This window comes from Oncorhynchus gorbuscha, linkage group LG15, assembly GCF_021184085.1.
Source record: "Oncorhynchus gorbuscha isolate QuinsamMale2020 ecotype Even-year linkage group LG15, OgorEven_v1.0, whole genome shotgun sequence".
Lineage (NCBI taxonomy): Eukaryota > Metazoa > Chordata > Actinopteri > Salmoniformes > Salmonidae > Oncorhynchus > Oncorhynchus gorbuscha.
In genome coordinates, this window is record NC_060187.1 from 40,502,921 (window position 1) to 40,525,516 (window position 22,596).

At 43.7% G+C, this 22,596-nt stretch overlaps 1 protein-coding gene across 3 annotated transcripts in view; it reads left to right on the forward strand.

The window, feature by feature from the left end:
• The first annotated feature begins 3,491 nt into the window (after positions 1 to 3,491).
• The window catches only part of LOC123997117 (phosphatidylinositol 4-phosphate 5-kinase type-1 gamma-like), an 82,763-nt gene continuing 63,658 nt past the window's right edge, over positions 3,492 to 22,596 (forward strand). For all 3 annotated transcript variants that reach the window (XR_006832093.1, XM_046301183.1, XM_046301184.1), the window contains exon 1: positions 3,492 to 3,894. Coding sequence is in view for 2 of the 3 variants with exons in the window: in XM_046301183.1 (XP_046157139.1) it covers positions 3,774 to 3,894 (121 nt within the window). In the remaining variant the exon portion in view is untranslated. The remainder of the gene's footprint in view (positions 3,895 to 22,596) is intronic.

The following is a 22,596-nucleotide window of genomic DNA, read 5'->3' on the forward strand; positions in this document are numbered from 1 at the left end:
GCAGCTGCTTTCCAATCTTTGGGAATCTCAGACGACACGAAAGAGAGGTTGAACAGGCTAGTAATAGGGGTGGCAACAATTTCGGCAGATAATTTTAGAAAGAAAGGGTCCAGATTGTCTAGCCCGGCTGATTTGTAGGGGTCCAGATTTTTCAGCTCTTTCAGAACATCAGCTGAATGGATTTGGGAGAAGGAGAAATGGGGAAGGCTTGGGCGAGTTGGGCGAGGTGTCGTTTGACTTAGCAAACGAGGATCGGATGTCGTCGACCTTCTTTTCAAAATGGTTGACGAAGTCATCTGCAGAGAGGGAGGAGGGAGGGGGGGGGATTCAGGAGGGAGGAGAAGGTGGCAAAGAGCTTCCTAGGGTTAGAGGCAGATGCTTGGAATTTAGAGTGGTAGAAAATGGCTTTAGCAGCAGAGACAGAAGAGGAAAATGTAGAGAGGAGGGAGTGAAAGGATGCCAGTTCCACAGGGAGGCGAGTTTTCCTCCATTTCCGCTCGGCTGCCCGGACTGTATGTGGAAAATGATTTAAGACTGACTCTCTCCAATACAACCCAACATTGCAGAGTTATGTGCATCCTTTCAAGCACACCCTTCTCACTAACATGTGGTGAGTTATTCTCAATTTTCAATGAGCAAATAAAGTTGAATATGTAAGATGGCTAATTAAAGAGCAAAATGATTGATTATTACATTATTATTTGTGCCCTGGTCCTATAGGAGCTCTTTGTCACTTCCAACAAGCCAGGTTGTGACAAAAACTCACACTCATTCTTATGTTTAATAAATGTATAGTATAGTGTGTGTGTGGCAGGCTTACAATGATGGCAAAAAACAATATTTGAGAGTGCACTGACCCTGGTGCTAGAGAGGGTATGCAGCGGGAGGTTGAATGTTTGAAGAGGTACAGGACTATAAAATGTTTGGGAGCCACTGGCCCACAGCAAATTGAATATATTATGCCATTGTTAGCATTAGCATCAACATACATTGTTTCATTTAATTTCACCTATATATTTAGACATTTTCATTACATGTTTTTGTTACATGTAATCTTTGGTTCAACCATAATGCATAATAAGCATCATCAACAGGGGGAACAATACTGGGTGTATGCAGATAAACTAGAAAGAATACATTCATTTGCAAGACCTGTTCACAGAAAACATAATTGGTCATAAGAAGGGCCTGGGAGCAAAGTGAATACTCAGACCACTAGGGGTCAATGTTGTACTAGGGTCAACCTGATATATGACAAAATAACAAAGGTCAGGGTCCCTTCATCCCTTTAATGCCCAGCCAGTCTACAAAATTCCAAAAAACATTTACCCTTTTACTGTCCTACCTGCAGGTGTTTGTCAATCATTCTGCAACATGAACTTGTTCAATGATGAAAGAGGAGCAGCACCTTGTCACAATGCCAAGGATATCTGATCTATCCAAGGCAATCCCTGGCTTTTGTTTATGGGGTTAAATCAATATGTTAGTCTGAGAGTATTCTATATTTGTGTAAGATAGATGTACGTTCGGTCATCATTCATTTTGAAAGGTCATGGACAGGGGTCAGCTACCCTCAATGCACCCACCCTTTTTGTGGATAAAACTTGTTGACCTGTTTTTCTTCATTTAAAAGAATCAATCAATCAAAGTAGTTTGTTTTGTAGGCATTTTCATTTAGTGTACAGCTAAGTCATTTTAAACCTACAGTTGAAGTCGGAAGTTTACATACACTTAGGTTGGAGTCATTAAAACTTGTTTTTCAACCACTCCACAAATGTCTTGTTAACAAACTATAGTTTTGGCAAGTCAGTTAGGATATCTACTTTGTGCATGACACAAGTAATTTTTCCAACAATTGTCTACAGACCGATTATTTCACTTATAATTCACTGTATCACAATTCCAGTGGGTCAGAAGTTTACATACATTAAGCTGACTGTGCCTTTAAACTACTTGGAAAATTCCAGAAAATGATGTCATGGCTTTAGAAACTTCTGAATGGCTAATTGACATCCTTTGAGTCAATTGGAGGTGTACCTGTGGATGTATTTCAATGCCTACCTTCAAACTCAGTGCCTCTTTGCTTGACATCATGGGAACATCAAAAGAAATCAGCCAAGACCTCAGAAAAACAATTGTAGACCTCCACAAGGCTGGTTCATCCTTGGGACCAATCACTTGAGGTACCATGTTCGTCTGTACAAACAATAGTACGCAAGTATAAACACCATGGGACCACGAAACCATCATACCGCTCAGGAATGAGACAGGCTCTGTCTCCTTGAGATGAACGTACTTTGGTGCAAAAAGTGCAAATAAATCCCAGAACAACAGCAAAGGACCTTGTGAAGATGCTGGAGGAAACAGGGCCAAAAGTGTCTATATCCACAGTAAAATGAGTCCTATATCGACATAACCTGAAAGGCCGATCAGCAAGAAAGAAGCCACTGCTCCAAAACCGTATAAAAAAGCCAGATTATGGTTTGCACCTGCACATTGGGACAAAGATCGTACTTTTTGGAGAAATGTCCTCTGGTCTGATGAAACAAAAATAGAACTGTTTGGCCATAATGACCATCGTAATGTTTGGAGGATAAAGGGGAGGCTTGTAAGCAGAAGAACACCATCCCAACCGAGAAGCACGGGGGTGACAGCATCATGTTGTGGGGGTGCTTTGCTGCAGGAGGGACTGGTGCATTTCACAAATTAGATGGCATCGTGAGGGAGGAAAATTACGTGGATATGTTGAAGCAACATCTCAAGAAATCAGTCAGGAAGTTAAAGCTTTGTCGTAAACGGGTCTTCCAAATGGACAATGACCCCAAGCATACTTTCAAAGTTGTGGCAAAATGGCTTAAAGACAACGAAGTCAAGGTATTGGAGTGACCATCACAAAGCCCTGACCTCAATCCTATAGAAAATGTGTGGTCAAGAACTGAAAAGCGTGTGTGAGCAAGGAGGCCTAAAAACCCGACTCAGTTCCACCAGCTCTGTCAGGAGGAATGGACCAAAGTTCACCCAACTTATTGTGGGAAGCTTGTGGAAGGCTACCCAAAACGTTTGACCCAAGTTCAACAATTTAAAGGCAATGCTACCAAATACTAATTGAGTATATGTATACTTCTGACCCACTGGGAATGTGATGAAATAAATAAAAGCTGAAATAAATCATTATCTCTACTATTATTATGACGTTTCACATTCTTAAAATAAAGTGGTGATCTTAATTTACCTAAAACTGATGTTTTACATTTACATTTAAGTACTTTGCTTAAACGTCAGTAATTGTGAAAAACTGAGTTTAAATGTATTTGGCTAAGGTGCATGTAAACTTCCGACTTCAACTGTAATCCTTATCACACTTGTTAACCTTATGTCGATAACCGTACCCTTAAATGAAGACCAAAAAACCCTTTGTCATCAATTTTTATAGCTAATTTTGACTTTGCGGCTATGGTAACTAGTGACAACCCAAGCCAATGGAAAGCAGCAGTTCCTCAAAAATCAGTCTGAGGCAGACGGAAAAGGGTAAACCCGTGTCTCTACAGCAGCAAGTGCAGTCGAACTGAGAGGATTTGTGCCGCCGACGCGCTGATAACCACCGCACAGATGCCTGGCCCTAGGCCATAACGGATATCACCCGACATTTATTTTTTAATATCATCGTATGGTTTAGCTGTAGGACGTCGAATAACAACCGTTTGGTTTCGCCGAGTCGCGCCATCGCTGTTGGTCTTTCATTTGGAGGGCTCGCCCTTTCTCCGGGAGTCTGAATGGAAGCAGCAGCCGAGGGAGCAGTTGGGCTGTCAGAGGCGAGACCGTTATCCGGGGCTACAGCATCAGAGGATGCGGACACTGTCATTGGAATTAGCTACGGAAGGGACAGTGACATGGGTAAGCATTTATTTGTATTGATAATATCTATAACCGGCATTGTATTAGCTATATTGATGCAGTTACAGCCGTGGCGGTGATTCATCTACTTTTAGCCAGGTAACGTTAACATAGCTAGCCAATAAACCATGTATGGAACGGAAGCTAACTGTTAGCCACACTGACTCAGCTAGCTATCAGATTAGGCCGGCTGTCATTGAGATAACAGTTACTAACAAACTAACCCACCAAATAGCACGTTAGTTTAACTGCATAAGTAATAAGTAATTTTTCAATGGTTTTAGCTTGGACATTTCACCGCTTGTATTGCTGCCAAACCGGGGGGCTCCGGATCGTGGTTAGCGTGGACGGTTAGAGGAAGCAAGCCTCCATAGGCTTGATGAAGAAGCATACCAGTGCTGCTGCCATGTAGTGTGTAAAATAGGACCGGCATTATTTAGCTAGCTACTATCTTGGAAATTAATCTTAAAAATTATATTTTATTTGGCTTTCCCCTCCTATTTGTCTTATCTAGTACAGGATGAAATACTTGTCTGCCTGATCCTGCTTTTCTTACTGCTCCACCTGAATCAATCGCACAAGATGTAGAGAGCTACTGAATCATGAGACATTTGATTTGTATGTTTTGTCATAAAACTAATCAGGTCTGATAGTCCGGGGCAGCTCAAAAAGTGAAATACAGATGCTCTTTGCAATCTATTAATTGATATTAGAAGGGGTGCCCAAAAATGAGGGCGTGGCAGCCCTAATATGTATTTACATAATCCAATTTGGCTGCCAATACGGACTTTGGCAAGGTGATTTTGAATTATTGTTGCCATATATAATAAAACATGCCAGGTATTATATTTCATAAGCAACCACCAGAAATCAACCTGTAAGCCACTAGAAATTTGTTGAACTATTACATGAAACACCTCAACAAATGTCTTTTAAAAGGTTAAAACACCATGTTATTAAGTTTGCAGGGTTTTTCTGTCATTGAAGTTCAGTGTTAAAAAAAATCAGAATGGAAAACACTTTCAGTATAAACTTAAACAACTAAAACCAATTCTAATGTATGTAGGAAAGATAGAGCTATGCATTTTAAAATAATATAATCTTTGAGAACTAACAATCACCAAAATAAAAACTAGGTAGTCAGGGAGAATTTACCTCATAGAGCTATGTATTTTTAAATAATATAATCTTTGAGAACTAACAATCACCAAAATAAAAGCTAGATAGTCAGGGAGAATTTACCTACCTAACTATTGAAATACAACAACGCATTTTAAAGTCCCCCAGGGATACTTGCAACTGTGATTCTTGAAATGCAGAGTATTGTTTTTAAATCTGAAATTATACTTTTGTTATATTGTTTGCTAGTTCAGTTGGTTAGCTAGCTCTGTCTCATTGACCAAAATGTTGCTAACGCTAGTTAGCTAGCCACTTAATATAACTTGTTTTCCTGAAATGTTAGTTAGCTCAGTTAGCCATGTCATTAATATAACTCCCATCTGCTGTTGACATCAGTATATCATTTGTCAGCACTAGTTAGCTCCAAAAGTGGTTGGTTATAGCTTTGACAACATGTTGATAGTGAATTCTGCGCCATTCATTGGCTAGCTACACTACATTTTGTTTTACCAGGTTCCGGTGAAGCAATTGTAATGACAGTCCACTAGGCTTGGGCGGTATACCATATATACTGGGTATTTGGAAATAGCCACGGGATGATTTTTCAATACCGTTAACAATTTTTTTTGAAGTTGTAGATACTTTTTAAAGTAAATACCTGCAGTCAACCTGTGCAATACGTTATAATCAAATCAAATTTTATTTGTCACATACACATGGTTAGCAGATATTAATGCGAGTGTAGCGAAATGCTTGTGCTTCTAGTTCCGACAATGCAGTAATAACCAACAAGTAATCTAACTAACAATTCCAAAACTACTGTCTTATACACAGTGTAAGGGGATAAAGAATATGTACATAAGGATACATGAATGAGTGATGGTACAGAGCAGCATAGGCAAGATACAGTAGATGGTATCGAGTACAGTATATACATATGAGATGAGTATGTAAACAAAGTGGCATAGTTAAAGTGGCTAGTGATACATGTATTACACAAGGATGCAGTCGATGATATAGAGTACAGTATATACGTATGCATATGAGATGAATAATGTAGGGTAAGTAACATTATATAAGGTAGCATTGTTTAAAGTGGCTAGTGATATATTTACATAATTTCCCATCAATTCCCATTATTAAAGTGGCTGGAGTTGTGTCAGTGTGTTGGCAGCGGCCACTCAATGTTAGTGGTGGCTGTTTAACAGTCTGATGGCCTTGAGATAGATGCTGTTTTTCAGTCTCTCGGTCCCAGCTTTGATGCACCTGTACTGACCTCGCCTTCTGGATGATAGCGGGGTGAACAGGCAGTGGCTCGGGTGGTTGATGTCCTTGATGATCTTTATGGCCTTCCTGTAACATCGGGTGGTGTAGGTGTCCTGGAGGGCAGGTAGTTTTCCCCGGTGATGCGTTGTGCAGACCTCACTGCCCTCTGGAGAGCCTTACGGTTGAGGGCGGAGCAGTTGCCGTACCAGGCGGTGATACAGCCCGCCAGGATGCTCTCGATTGTGCATCTGTAGAAGTTTGTGAGTGTTTTTGGTGACCAGCCGAATTTCTTCAGCCTCCTGCAGTTGAAGAGGCGCTGCTGCACCTTCTACACGATGCTGTCTGTGTGAGTGGACCAATTCAGTTTGTCTGTGATGTGTATGCCGAGGAACTTAAAACTTGCTACCCTCTCCACTACTGTTCCATCGATGTGGATAGGGGGGTGTTCCCTCTGCTGTTTCCTGAAGTCCACAATCATCTTCTTAGTTTTGTTGACGTTGAGTGTGAGGTTATTTTCCTGACACCACACTCCGAGGGCCCTCACCTCCTCCCTGTAGGCCGTCTCGTCGTTGTTGGTAATCAAGCCTACCACTGTTGTGTCGTCCGCAAACTTGATGATTGAGTTGGAGGCGTGCGTGGCTACGCAGTCGTGGGTGAACAGGGAGTACAGGAGAGGGCTCAGAACGCACCCTTGTGGGGCCCCAGTGTTGAGGATCAGCGGGGTGGAGATGTTGTTGCCTACCCTCACCACCTGGGGGCGGCCCGTCAGGAAGTCCAGTACCCAGTTGCACAGGACGGGGTCGAGACCCAGGGTCTCGAGCTTAATAATGAGCTTGGAGGGTACTATGGTGTTGAATGCCGAGCTGTAGTCGATGAACAGCATTCTCACATAGGTATTCCTCTTGTCCAGATGGGTTAGGGCAGTGTGCAGTGTGGTTGAGATTGCATCGTCTGTGGACCTATTTGGGCGGTAAGCAAATTGGAGTGGGTTTAGGGTGTCAGGTAGGGTGGAGGTGATATGGTCCTTGACTAGTCTCTCAAAGCACTTCATCAAATCAAATCAAATTTATTTATATAGCCCTTCGTACATCAGCTGATATCTCAAAGTGCTGTACAGAAACCCAGCCTAAAACCCCAAACAGCAAACAATGCAGGTGTAAAAGCACGGTGGATAGGAAAAACTCCCTAGAAAGGCCAAAACCTAGGAAGAAACCTAGAGAGGAACCAGGCTATGTGGGGTGGCCAGTCCTCTTCTGGCTGTGCCGGGTAGAGATTATAATAGAACATGACCAAGATGTTCAAATGTTCATAAATGACCAGCATGGTCGAATAATAATAAGGCAGAACAGTTGAAACTGGAGCAGCAGCACAGTCAGGTGGACTGGGGACAGCAAGGAGCCATCATGTCAGGTAGTCCTGGGGCACGGTCCTAGGGCTCAGGTCCTCCGAGAGAGAGAAAGAAAGAGAGAATTAGAGAGAGCATATGTGGGGTGGCCAGTCCTCTTCTGGCTGTGCCGGGTGGAGATTATAACAGAACGTGGCCAAGATGTTCAAATGTTCATAAATGACCAGCATGGTTGAATAATAGTAAGGCAGAACAGTTGAAACTGGAGCAGCAGCATGGCCAGGTGGACTGGGGACAGCAAGGAGTCATCATGTCAGGTAGTCCTGGGACATGGTCCTAGGGCCCAGGCCAGTTAACTGGAGCAGCAGCATGGCCAGGTGGACTGGGGACAGCAAGGAGTCATCATGTCAGGTAGTCCTGGGGCATGGTCCTAGGGCTCAGGTCCTCCGAGAGAGAGAAAGAAAGAGAGAAGGGGAGAATTAGAGAACGCACACTTAGATTCACACAGGACACCGAATAGGACAGGAGAAGTACTCCAGATATAACAAACTGACCCTAGCCCCCCGACACATAAACTACTGCAGCATAAATACTGGAGGCTGAGACAGGAGGGGTCAGGAGACACTGTGGCCCCATCCGAGGACACCCCCGGACAGGGCCAAACAGGAAGGATATAACCCCACCCACTTTGCCAAAGCACAGCCCCCACACCAGTGTGTCAAATCGGAGGGCATGCTGTCCGGTCCTCTGGCAGTCTCTATGGGGGTGCCACAGGGTTCAATTCTCGGGCCGACTCTTTTCTCTGTATATATCAATGATGTTGCTCTTGCTGCGGGCGATTCCCTGATCCACCTCTACGCAGACGACACCATTCTATATACTTTCGGCCCGTCATTGGACACTGTGCTATCTAACCTCCAAACGAGCTTCAATGCCATACAGCACTCCTTCCGTGGCCTCCAACTGCTCTTAAATGCGAGTAAAACCAAATGCATGCTTTTCAACCGATCGCTGCCTGCACCCGCATGCCCGACTAGCATCACCACCCTGGATGGTTCCGACCTTGAATATGTGGACATCTATAAGTACCTAGGTGTCTGGCTAGACTGCAAACTCTCCTTCCAGACCCACATCAAACATCTCCAATCGAAAATCAAATCAAGAGTCTGCTTTCTATTCCGCAACAAAGCCTCCTTCACTCACGCTGCCAAGCTTACCCTAGTAAAACTGACTATCCTACCGATTCTCGACTTTGGCGATGTCATCTACAAAATGGCTTCCAACACTCTACTCAGCAAACTGGATGCAGTCTATCACAGTGCCATCCGTTTTGTCACTAAAGCACCTTATACCACCCACCACTGCGACTTGTATGCTCTAGTCGGCTGGCCCTCACTACATATTCGTCGCCAGACCCACTGGCTCCAGGTCATCTACAAGTCCATGCTAGGTAAAGCTCCGCCTTATCTCAGTTCACTGGTCACGATGGCAACACCCATCCGTAGCACGCGCTCCAGCAGGTGTATCTCACTGATCATCCCTAAAGCCAACACATCATTTGGCCGCCTTTCGTTCCAGTACTCTGCTGCCTGTGACTGGAACGAATTGCAAAAATCGCTGAAGTTGGAGACTTTTATCTCCCTCACCAACTTCAAACATCAGCTATCCGAGCAGCTAACCGATCGCTGCAGCTGTACATAGTCTATAGGAAAATAGCCCACCCATTTTCACCTACCTCATTCCCATACTGTTTTTATACTGTTTTTATTTATTTATTTTCTGCTCTTTTTCACACCAATATCTCTACCTGTACATGACCATCTGATCATTTATCACTCCAGTGTTAATCTGCAAAATTTTATTATTCGCCTACCTCCTCATGCCTTTTGCACACATTGTATATAGACTGCCCATTTTTTCTACTGTGTTATTGACTTGTTAATTGTTTATTCCATGTGTAACTCTGTGTTGTCTGTTCACACTGCTATGCTTTATCTTGGCCAGGTCGCAGTTGCAAATGAGAACTTGTTCTCAACTAGCCTACCTGGTTAAATAAAGGTGAAATAAAAAAATAAAAAAACCACTAGAGGGATATCTTCAACCACCAACTTACCATCCTGAGACAAGGCCGAGTATAGCCCACAAAGATCTCCGCCACAGCACAACCCAAGGGGGGGGGGTGCCAACCCAGACAGGCTGACCACAACAGTGAATCAACCCACCCAGGTGACGCACCCCCCCCAGGGACGGCATGAGAGAGCCCCATCAAGCCAGTGACTCAGCCCCCGTAACAGGGTTAGAGGCAGAGAATCCCAGTGGAAAGAGGGGAACCGGCCAGGCAGAGACAGCAAGGGCGGTTCGTTGCTCCAGAGCCTTTCCGTTCACCTTCCCACTCCTGGGCCAGACTACACTCAATCATATGACCCACTGAAGAGATGAGTCTTCAGTAAAGACTTAAAGGTTGAGACCGAGTTTGCGTCTCTGACATGGGTAGGCAGACCGTTCCATAAAAATGGAGCTCTATAGGAGAAAGCCCTGCCTCCAGCTGTTTGCTTAGAAATTCTAGGGACAATTAGGAGGCCTGCGTCTTGTGACCGTAGCGTACGTGTAGGTATGTAGAGAGAGAGGTAGGTAGGAGCAAGCCCATGTAATGCTTTGTAGGTTTGCAGTAAAACCTTGAAATCAGCTCTTGCTTTGACAGGAAGCCAGTGTAGAGAGGCTAGCACTGGAGTAATATGATCAATTTTTTTGGTTCTAGTCAGGATTCTAGCAGCCGTATTTAGCACTAACTGAAGTTTATTTAGTGCTTTATCCGGGTAGCCGGAAAATAGAGCATTGCAGTAGTCTAACCTAGAAGTGACAAAAGCATGGATTAATTTTTCTGCATCATTTTTGGACAGAAAGTTTCTGATTTTTGCAATGTTACGAGATGGAAAAAAGCTGTCCTCGAAATGGTCTTGATATGTTCTTCAAAAGAGAGATCAGGGTCCAGAGTAACGCCGAGGTCCTTCACAGTTTTATTTGAGACGACTGTACAACCATTAAGATTAATTGTCAGATTCAACAGAAGATCTCTTTCTTTCTTGGGACCTAGAACAAGCATCTCTGTTTTGTCCGAGTTTAATAGAAGAAAGTTTGCAGCCATCCACTTCCTTATGTCTGAAACACATGCTTCTAGCGAGGGCAATTTTGGGGCTTCACCATGTTTCATTGAAATGTACAGCTGTGTGTCATCCGCATAGCAGTGAAAGTTTACATTATGTTTTCAAATAACATCCCCAAGAGGTAAAATATATAGTGAAAACAATAGTGGTCCTAAAACAGAACCTTGAGGAACACCGAAATTTACAGTTGATTTGTCAGAGGACAAACCATTCACAGAGACAAACTGATATCTTTCCGACAGATAAGATCTAAACCAGGCCAGAACATGTCCGTGTAGACCAATTTGGGTTTCCAATCTCTCCAAAAGAATGTGGTGATCGATGGTATCAAAAGCAGCACTAAGGTCTAGGAGCACGAGGACAGATGCAGAGCCTCGGTCCGATGCCATTAAAATGCCATTTACCACCTTCACAAGTGCCGTCTCAGTGCTATGATGGGGTCTAAAACCAGACTGAAGCATTTCGTATACATTGTTTGTCTTCAGGAAGGCAGTGAGTTGCTGTGCAACAGCCTTCTCTAAAATTTTTGAGAGGAATGGAAGATTCGATATAGGCCGATAGTTTTTTATATTTTCTGGGTCAAGGTTTGGCTTTTTCAAGAGAGGCTTTATTACTGCCACTTTTAGTGAGTTTGGTACACATCCGGTGGATAGAGAGCCGTTTATTATGTTCAACATAGGAGGGCCAAGCACAGGAAGCAGCTCTTTCAGTAGTTTAGTTGGAATAGGGTCCAGTATACAGCTTGAAGGTTTAGAGGCCATGATTATTTTCATCATTGTGTCAAGAGATATAGTACTAAAACACTTGAGTGTCTCTCTTGATCCTAGGTCCTGGCAGAGTTGTGCAGACTCAGGACAACTGAGGTTTGGAGGAATACGCAGGTTTAAAGAGGAGTCCGTAATTTGCTTTCTAATAATCATAATCTTTTCCTCAAAGAAGTTCATGAATTTATCACTGCTAAAGTGAAAGTCATCCTCTCTTGGGGAATGATGCTTTTTAGTTAGCTTTGCCACAGTATCAAAAAGGAATTTTGGATTGTTCTTATTTTCCTCAATTAAGTTCATGATGACGGAAGTGAGTGCTACGGGGCGGTAGTCGTTTAGCTCACTTACCTAAGCTTTCTTGGGAACAGGAACAATGGTGGCCCTCTTGAAGCATGTGGGAACAGCAGACTGGTATAGGGATTGATTGAATATGTCCGTAAACACACCGGCCAGCTGGTCTGCGCATGCTCTTAGGGCGCGGCTGGGGATGCCGTCTGGGCCTGCAGCCTTGCGAGGGTTAACACATTTAAATGTCTTACTCACCTCGGCTGCAGTGAAGGAGAGTCTGCATGTTTTCGTTGCCGGCCGCGTCAGTGGCACTGTATTGTCCTCAAAGCGGGCAAAAAAGTTATTTAGTCTGCCTGGGAGCAAGACATCCTGGTCCGTGACTGGGTTGGATTTCTTCTTGTCGTCCGTGATTGACTGTAGACCCTGCCACATGCCTCTTGTGTCTGAGCCGTTGAATTGAGATTCTACTTTGTCTCTGTACTGATGCTTAGCTTGTTTGATAGCCTTGCGGAGGGAATAGCTGCACTGTTTGTATTCGGTCATGTTACCAGTCACCTTGCCATGATTAAAAGCAGTGGTTCGCGCTTTCAGTTTCACGCGAATGCTGCCATCAATCCAGGGTTTCTGGTTAGGGAATGTTTTAATCGTTGCTATGGGAATGACATCTTCAAAGCACGTTCTAATGAACTCGCACACCGAATCAGCGTATTCGTCAATATTGTTATCTGACGCAATACGAAACATATCCCAGTCCACGTGATGGAAGCAGTCTTGGAGTGTGGAGTCAGCTTGGTCGGACCAGCGTTGGACAGACCTCAGCGTGGGAGCCTCTTGTTTTAGTTTCTGTCTGTAGGCAGGGATCAACAAAATGGAGTCGTGGTCAGCTTTTCCGAAAGGGGGGCGGGGCAGGGCCTTATATGCGTCGCGGAAGTTAGAGTAACAATGATCCAAGGTTTTTCCATCCCTGGTTGCGCAATCGATATGCTGGTAAAATTTAGGGAGTCTTGTTTTCAGATTAGCCTTGTTAAAATCCCCAGCTACAATGAATGCAGCCTCCGGATAAATGGATTCCAGTTTGCAAAGAGTCAAATAAAGTTTGTTCAGAGCCATCGATGTGTCTGCTTGGGGGGGATATATACGGCTGTGATTATAATCGAAGATAATTCTCTTGGTAGATAATGCGGTCTACATTTGATTGTGAGCAATTCTAAATCAGGTGAACAGAAGGATTTGAGTTCCTGTATGTTTCTTTCATCACACCATGTCTCGTTAGCCATAAGGCATACGCCCCCGCCCCTCTTCTTACCAGAAAGATGTTTGTTTCTGTCGGCGCGATGCGTGGCGAAACCCGCTGGCTGCACCGCCTCGGATAGCGTCTCTCCAGTGAGCCATGTTTCCGTGAAGCAAAGAACGTTACAGTCTCTGATGTCCCTCTGGAATGCTACCCTTGCTCGGATTTCATCAACCTTTTGTCCAGAGATTGGACATTGGCGAGAAGAATGCTAGGGAGTGGTGCACGATGTGCCCGTCTCCGGAGTCTGACCAGAAGACCGCCTCGTTTCCCTCTTTTTCGGAGTCGTTTTTTTGGGTCGCTGCATGGGATCCATTCCGTTGTCCTGTTTGAAAGGCAGAACACAGGATCCACGTCGCGAAAAACATATTCTTGGTCGTACTGATGGTGGGTTGACGCTGATCTTATATTCAGTAGTTCTTATCGACTGTATGTAATGAAACCTAAGATGACCTGGGGTACTAATGTAAGAAATAACACGTAAAAAAACAAAAAACTGCATAGTTTCCTAGGAACGCGAAGCGAGGCGGCCATCTCTGTCGGCGCCGGAAGTTAGGAGATAATTAGGAGATAATGCAGAAAGCGTTCTTCATTTCAACTGTCACATTATTTTACATTATGAACCTTACTGTTGTTCCCCAGAACAGTTGAGACGGTCATGTGTTTGTTTGTAAATAGCACAACAGCTGGCTGGTGTGTTTACGACATATTCAATCAATCCCTATCCCAGTCTGCTGTTCCCACATGCTTCAAGAGGGCCACCATTGTTCCTGTTCCCATGAAAGCTACCACACTGCACACTGCCCTAAAACATCTGGACAAGAGGAATACCTATGTAAGAATGCTGTTCATCGATTACAGCTCAGCATTTAACACCATAGTACCCTCCAAACTCGTCATTAAGCTCGAGAGACTGGGTCTAGACCCCGCCCTGTGCAACTGGATCCTGGACTTTCTGACGGGCCGCTCCCAGGTGGTGAGGGTAGGAAACAACATCTCCAGCCCGCTGATCCTCAACACTGGGGCCCCACAAGGGTGTTCTCAGCCCTCTCACCCATGACTGCGTGGCCATGCATGCCTCCAACTCAATCAAGTTTGCAGATGACACTACATTGGTAGACTTGATTACCAACAACGATGAGATGGCCTACAGGGAGGAGGTTATAGCCCGCGGAGTGTGGTGTCAGGAATATAACCTCACACTCCACGTCAACAAAACTAAAGAGATGATCGTGGAATTCAGGAAACAGCAGAGGGAGCACCCCCATATCCACATCGACGGGACAGTAGTGGAGAAGGTTGAAAGTTTTAAGTTCCTCTGCGTATACATCACGGACGAACTGAATTTGTCCACCCACACAGACAGCGTGGTGAAGAAGGCACAAGAGCACCTCTTCAACATCAGGAGGCTGTAGAAATTTGGCTTGTCACCAAAAACACTCAAACTTTTACAGATGCACAATCGAGAGCATCCTGTCGGGCTGTATCACCGCCTGGTACGGTAACTGCACCGCCCACAACTGTAAGGCTCTCCAGAGGGTAGTGAGGTCTGCACAACGCATCACCGGGGGCAAACTACCTGCCCTCCAGGACACCTACACCACCCGTCACAGGAAGGCCAAATTAGACATCAAGGACAACAACCACCCGAGCCACTGCGTGTACACCCTGCTATCATCCAGAAGGCCAGTACAGGTGCATCAAAGCTGGGACAGAGAGACTGAAAAACAGCTTCTATCTCAAGGCCATCAGACTGTTAAACAGTCACCACTAACATTGAGTGGCTTCTGCCAACATACAGACTCAATCTCTAGCCACTTTAATAATTAATAATTTGATGAAATAAATATCACTAGTCACTTAAACAATGCCACTTCATATAATGTTTACATACCCTACATTACTCATCTCATATGTATATACTGTACTCTATATCATCTACTGCATCTTGCCTATGCCATCACTCATCCATATATTTATATGTACATATTCTTAATCATTCCTTTACACTTGTGTGTGTATAAGGTAGTTGTTGTGGAATTGTTAGATTACTTGTTAGATATTACTGCAAGGTCGGAACTAGAAGCACAAGCATTTCGCTACACTTGCATTAACATCTGCTAACCATGTGTATGTGACCAATAACGATTTGATTTAAATAGACGCCCAATGGGCTTTTTTTTTGCGTTTTTGGTGCAATGTTGTGGACCAGGCCAATAATACTGTATATTCCGAGATGTGAGAAGGACGGTATGACGATATGAAAGTCTGGATACTGCCCGATCCTACAGTCCTCCACAACATACCCAATAGTTTCCTGATTAGCAAGGGGTAGTCTGTGTTTAATTACTTTCATTGTGTATTAGAAACGGTTTGAGATCACTGCGAGGGGATTTCACCAGTGATTAAATGGGGAATTGGGCTTCCCAGCAAAATTTTGCCCGAGGTTACAACAATAACCTTTGTGAAATCTCAATTGAAATGTCATGTTTTTTCTGGATCAAAAAGGGGCTTAAGTGGTGCGTGTGACAGGGCGCGGCAATGGGCGCTGTCTGCACAGCATAATGTTAGAACATTTTAAAGGCCTCACTTGTTTAGTTTTTTGTAGCAATTTCATAATTTTTAAGCCAATTTTCTGCAATTGTCCATGGAGCCAAGATACACTTTTGCAGTTTTAATGTTAATTTCCTGCAATTCTACACATTTTGCCATGGAGCTGAGAGAAAATGTTGATCTAACCGAGAACCCCACTGCTGGACTTGAGCTGGCCAAACTACTGGTTGATTTTGAATCCCATCACACCAGCAAGCATTCAAAAAATAAGTGGCCAGCTTGTGCAACACAATCTCAAGCATGGGGAGCCCATTCCTACTGTAGATAAATGTCCAGAGCTTCTAGTTTTGGATACACTCAATGTGCAAGCAAAAATGTCATTACCTCTGACCGCACCATTGATTAACTAGGCACTTCTCAATATAAAAAAATAGCCCAAGGAAGTCGTTGTGGATGGGAACACTTCCATCCATCATAACAACAAGAGGATTAATTTACCACTGCTTAAAAATGCTAAAGCAAAGCCAGTCACAAAAGAGAGAAATCAACTATCAGCATTAAAAAGTGATTGTAGACTTGTCAGGCGACATTACATTGCGAGTAAGTTACGAAATGGAACCTGGACAAGTTTGTTAATCATCATGTCATCTCAGATTTTGAAATTATGCTTTACAGCCAAAGCAAGACAAGCGTATCGATAGCCTAGCATAGCATTATGTCCAGCTAGCAGCAGGAAGCTTTGTCACGAAAATCAGAAAAGCAATCAAATGAACCGTTTACCTTTGATCTTCGCCCACCGACATCTGTTTTCAATGACGAGAAAGAATTGGCAGACAGACTAGGACTAATTAGACATTTGCAGACAAAATGAAAAAATATGTCTCTAGAAATCCTCCCGATGGCACAGTGAAACTGCATAGTGCTAAACATCTTTTGTTATTTAGCATGCTCATCCAGAGAGTTAGACAGCAAATGTTCCTTTTGTTCCATAAAGATGATTTTTATACCCAAAATTCCTCCGTTTGTTTGTCACGTTATGTTGAGAAATCCACGGTCACAACAACGCCATAAAATCGACAGAAACATGGCAAACGTTTTTTATAATCAATCCTCAAGGTGTTTTTCAAATATCTGTTCGATATCATCAACCGGGACAATTGGATTTTCAGTAGGAGCGGGAGGAAAAATGACTACTTCTGTCTTTTATGCAAGAATCACTCTGAGAGCCCTCAGCTGGCCACTTACGCAATGTAATCGTTTACGCTCATTCTTCAAAATAAAGGTCTGAAACTACGTCTAAACGCTGTAGACACCTTAGGGAAGCCACAGAAAAAGGAATCTGGTTGATATCCCTTTCAATGGGCAATAGGGATGCATCGAAAGACAGGGGTTTCAAAATAAAAGTAACTTCCTGATTGGATTTTTCTCAGGATTTCGCCTGCAATATCAGTTCTGTTATACTCACAGAAAATATTTTTTTGCCTGCAATATCAGTTCTGTGTATTTGTAGAATTTGTATTTGTTGCATTTTTGGGAGAATAGACACATCATCAAAAGTCTGTGAATCTCAGTCTTACACGGAACCCAAACCGGCGTGCGTCATCGTGCATATTTTGTCCCCCTACACCCAACGTGATCATGACACTCAGCTTAAAATATCAAAACAAACTCTGAACCATTGACATTAATTTGGGGACAGGTCGAAAACATTAAACATTTATGGCAATTTAGCTTGCACTTGCTATCTAATTTGTCCTATTTAGCTAGCTTGCTGTTGCTAGCTAATTTATCCTGGGGTATAAACATTAGGTTGTTGTTTTACCTGAAATGCACAAGGTCCTCTACTCCGACAATTAATCCACACATAAAAACGGTCAACCCGAATCGTTTCTAGTCATCACCTCCTTCCAGTGTTTTTCATCGTTTAACTTATATGGTATGGTGATTGGCATCTAAACTTTCATAGTATTACCATGACAACCGGCAACAGTTCGTCTTTCATTCACCCACGTGGGTATAACCAATGAGGAGATGGCACGTGGGTACCTGCTTCTATAAACCAATGAGGAGATGGGAGAGGCAGGACTTGCAGCGCGATCTGCATCAGAAATAGGAATGACTTCTATTTTAGCCCTTGGCAACGCAGATGCTCATGAGCAGTGTGGGTGCAATAATTGAATAACATAGATTCCTGGATTTATTTTGCAAAGCTTGCGCACGCGACGCAAGGTGTAGTCAGGGTATTAGGGTAAAATATGAATAGGCATTTTGAAAGTTAGGCTTGGCTACACACAGACAACAATGATGAAAATATAAACATTGTCATATGTACTTTAGAGAGGAAGATTCTCCATTATGGATGTGACGCTGTGCAAAATGAGTGTTTATATATTAAATATTTCAAACTTCATCATAATACTTTTGTTGTCATCTGAAAATGCAGTGTACCTCAAAGAACCAAGAAATCACAAGTATCTTGAATATTTATTTCATAGGCCACACCTGCGTTGTCTTGGCTGTGTGCTTAGAGTCATTGTCCTGTTGGAAGGTGAACCTTCGTCCCAGTCTGAAGTCCTGAGCGCCCTGGAGCAGGTTTTCATCAAGGATCTCTCTGTACTGTGCTCTGTTCATCTTTTGCCTCGATCCTGACTAGTCTCCCAGTCACTGCCGCTGAAAAACACCCCCACAGCATGATGCTACCGCCACCATCCTTTACAGTGGGGATGGTGCCAGGTTTCCTCCAGATGTGACGCTTGGCTTTCAGGCCAAACAGTTCAATCTTGGTTTCATCAGACCAGAAAATCTTGTTCCTCATGTTCTGAGAGTCCTTTAGGTGCCTTTTGGCAAACTCCAAGCGGGCTGTGTTGTGCCTTTTACTGAAGAGTGGCTTCCATCTGGTCCGTCTGATTGTTGTCCTTCTGGAAGGTTCTCCCATCTCCACAGAGGAACTCTGGAGCTCTGTCAGAGTGACCATCGGGTTCTTGGTCACCTCCCTCACCAAGGCCCTTCTCCCCTGGGTGGCCAACTCTAGGAAGAGTCTTGGTGTTTCCAAATGTCTTCCATTTAAGAATGATAGAGGCCACTGTGTTCTTGGACCTTCAACGCTGCAGACATTTTTTGGTACTCTTCCCCAGATCTGTGCCTCTACACAATTCTGTCTCGGAGCTCTACGGACAATTTCTTCGACTTCATGGCTTGGTTTTTGCTCTGACATGCAATGTCAACTGTGGGACCTTGTGTAGACAGGTGATTGCCTTTCCAAATCATGTCCAATCAATTGAATTTACCACAGGTGAATCAAGTTGTAGAAACATCTCAAGGATGATTAATTGAAACAGGATGCACCTCAGCTCAATTTTCAAGTCTCATAGCAAAGGGTGTGAATACTTAAGTAAATAAGGTTTTTATATTTCATAAATTATCAAAATTTCCTAAACCTGTTTTTGCTTGTCATGAGGTATTGTGTGTAGATTAAGTGACGTTTTTTTATTGAATCCATTTTAGAATAAGGCTGTAACATAACAAAATGTGGAAAAAGTGAAGGTCTGAATACTGTCCGAATGCACTGTATATCATGATGTCCTTCCTATGAAGGGTTAAACTTCTTAATTTTAGTTAGGTCAAATGGTTAAAAAAAAGATTAATTGAATTATACCCTACCAGTGGCACAGGGTTTGCACTTTCATAGACATTTCTTGTCAGATTGTAAATCGCCTCAGGCTTGACATTTGCAGTTCACTTTCACACACAGGGCAGACTACACAGAGAAAGAGATTGTCACTGGGGCGGTACCCATACTTACTCAAGGAAGTAACACACTCAGCATGATCAGTGAATGTTTCTTATAGATTTTTAAGACCTTAATTCTGTTTATGAATGTAAGACCTTTATTATTCCATGTGATCATATGCAAAGGGGTGGCAGGTAGCCTAGTGGTTAGAGTGTTTGGCCAGTAACCGAAAGAGTTTATTGAAGTTCATGGCAGCTGAACCATTTCATCCCCTTGATTTGGATTTGTCCACTTTCACATTGCTTGAAAGATACACCTTCTCTATGACGAGACAACCATTGTGTCAATAATCTGAGGAAGGATCACTTCTCGAAGCTGTAAAATTCAAACCGGGCAGTGGACCAAACAAGCATTTGGTCAACAAGTCTGAAAGCCATCCAATCGTCACCTTCACCAGTAAGATTTGGATGGTCTAAAACAGTTGATTCCTAGACACTTTTGTGGACACTCTTAAGAGGCTGACAAAGCTTGCAGAGAATCCATGATGTGACGCTGCAAAAGTGAGCTTTCTGTTCTCTGGAGTGTCAATGCCAGGATGCTCGATTGTCGTGCAATCTTTTATTTTCTTCACTAATCAGAATTTAAGGAATACATTTGGTGTATTATTACTTGATTTCATGTTTGTTTTTTGAAATTGTCACTTAATAAGCTGTTTTAAAGAACTATGGATTCATTACCATCTCCATTGGAGTCCATTTTGAATTCCACTTCTTGGTTAATTTTGAAATAAGCACCCCTTCTAGGATATTTTCATATCATATCAATGTTTTATATAAAAATGTCATGGTTGTATTCACTTCATAACGTTTTTTTTTGCTAAGGCCCTGGACTGTGAACAACAAATACATTACTACCTGTGGAAATTCTGAGCAAAACAGACAGTGACTGCAAAGATCCTCATAGGCTAGTTTCGCTATCAACCGAGGCCATGATCCCATACTTTGAGTTATAGAGTACCACAGTATGAGTCATAATACCCATAAAACCTAGAGGTCAAACAAGGAAATGGTTCCAATCGTTTTTCCACCATTCATTTTCCCATAGAGGACTTTAGAAACACTTAAAATAATGGCTGTTTTTCATGTAGGCTTACCCTGGTGTGACGTTTTGGTAACTGTGTAAATCTTTAGGACAAGGTGACTTTTATCAGTATTTACCCCCCGAAAATAAAATGCAAAATATCTGCTGATGTGGCTATCATAAAGAACAAAAAATGTCACAATTATCTGGACGAGACTGACGAATTGAGTCAAAGGTAAGAATCTCTGGATTAACTATCTAATGTTAGCGAAATGTTGTAATTAATAAATAAGCAACATTTCTTTAAATTGACAATTCTGTGAACTGTCGTTTTAAATTGACACAATACCTGTTAGCAAAGGTGTCCGCTAGAAATGACGTGCAGGAGCTTGCAGGGATTTGTAGTTTTGCAATGCTAATTAGCATTTTCAAATCTGAGAGTTGATAGAGCCAAATATATTGATTACAAGTCACCTTGTCCAAAAGATAGATTTACATGGTTATTAAAACATCATGCCAGGGTAAGCCTACACGAAACACAGCCTGTCACATTTGTCATAAGGAGTAGACCAAGATGCCGTGTGGTATGTTTCCATCCTTTATTTTGGAATAGAAAAGTTCAAAGAACAAACTAAACGTGACGCTATAATAATGCTCACAGGCAACTATACATAGACAAGATCCCAAAAAGCACAATGGGGAAATGGCTACCTAAATATGATCCCCAATCAGAGACCACGATAAACAGCTACCTCTGATTGTGAACCATACCAGGCCAACATAGATAACCCACCCTTAATCACACCCCAACCTTACCCCTCCCTCCCAAAGGTGCAGACTCCGACCACATCTACCCTCGGAGGCGGCTCCGGTGCGGGGCGAAATACCCACTCCGTTCGTGGATACATCATCTGAAGCCCCGGACAGCGGATCGTCGCCATACCGCGGATCGTCGCCGGAGGCCCCGGACCGGGAACCCTCGCCAGAGGCTCTGGACCGTCGCCGGAAGCTCTGGACTGGGAACTATTGCCCGAAAGCTCTGGACTGTGGAGGCGCACTGGAGTCCTGATGCGTGGGACCGGTACAGGTGGCACGGGGCTGATGACATGCACCTCAGGGCGAGTGCGAGGAGGAGGCACAGGACGTACTGGACTGTGGAGGCGCACTGGAGGTCTAGAGTGTAGAGCTGGCACAATCCGTCCTGGCTGGATGCTCACTTTAACCCTGCAAGTGCAGGGCGCTGGCACAGGACACACTGGGCTGTGAAGGCGCACTAGCAACACAGTGTGTAGAGCCGGCGCAGGATATCCTGGACCGAGAATGCGTACTGGAGACCAGGAGCACTGAGCCGGCACAACCCGTCCTGGTTGGATGCTCACTTTCGCACGGCAAGTGCGAGGAGCTTACACAGAACGCATCAGGCTGTGGATGCGCACTGGAGACACATTGCGTATCTCCGCAAAACATGATGCCTGACTGGTCCCACGCTACTCACGGCGACTGTCTTGCTCCAGACGCCAAACCATCACGCCCCTCAACTATCTCACAATACTCCTCGCTCAGCCTATCCCAATATTCCTCTTCGCTCTCAGACTCGCCCCTCACCACTCCGTGTGCCTTCCCCCAATTTGTTTTTGAGGCTGTTTCTCGGGCTTCCGTCGTGGCCGCGAACCCCGGTGTCGTTGTTGTCCTTCCTTCACCGCTTGCGTCTGCTTCCATGGAAGGCTATCGTCTCCTGCCATTATCTCCTCCCAAGTCCAGGATGTCTTTACCTCCTAGATATCCTCCCAGGCCCAGGATACCTGCTCCTCCTGGCCACGCTGCTTGGTCCGTTTGTGGTGGGATCTTCTGTCACGTTCGTCATAAGGAGTAAACCAACATGCAGCGTGGTATGTTTCCATCCTTATTTTGGAATAGACAACTTCAAAGAACAAAGCGAACAAACAAACCGTGAAGCTATAATAATGCTCACAGGCAACTATACATAGACAAGATCCCACAAAGCACAATGGGGAAATGGCTACCTAAATATGATCCCCAATCAGAGACAACGATAAACAGCTGCCTCTGATTGGGAACCATACCAGGCCAACATAGATATA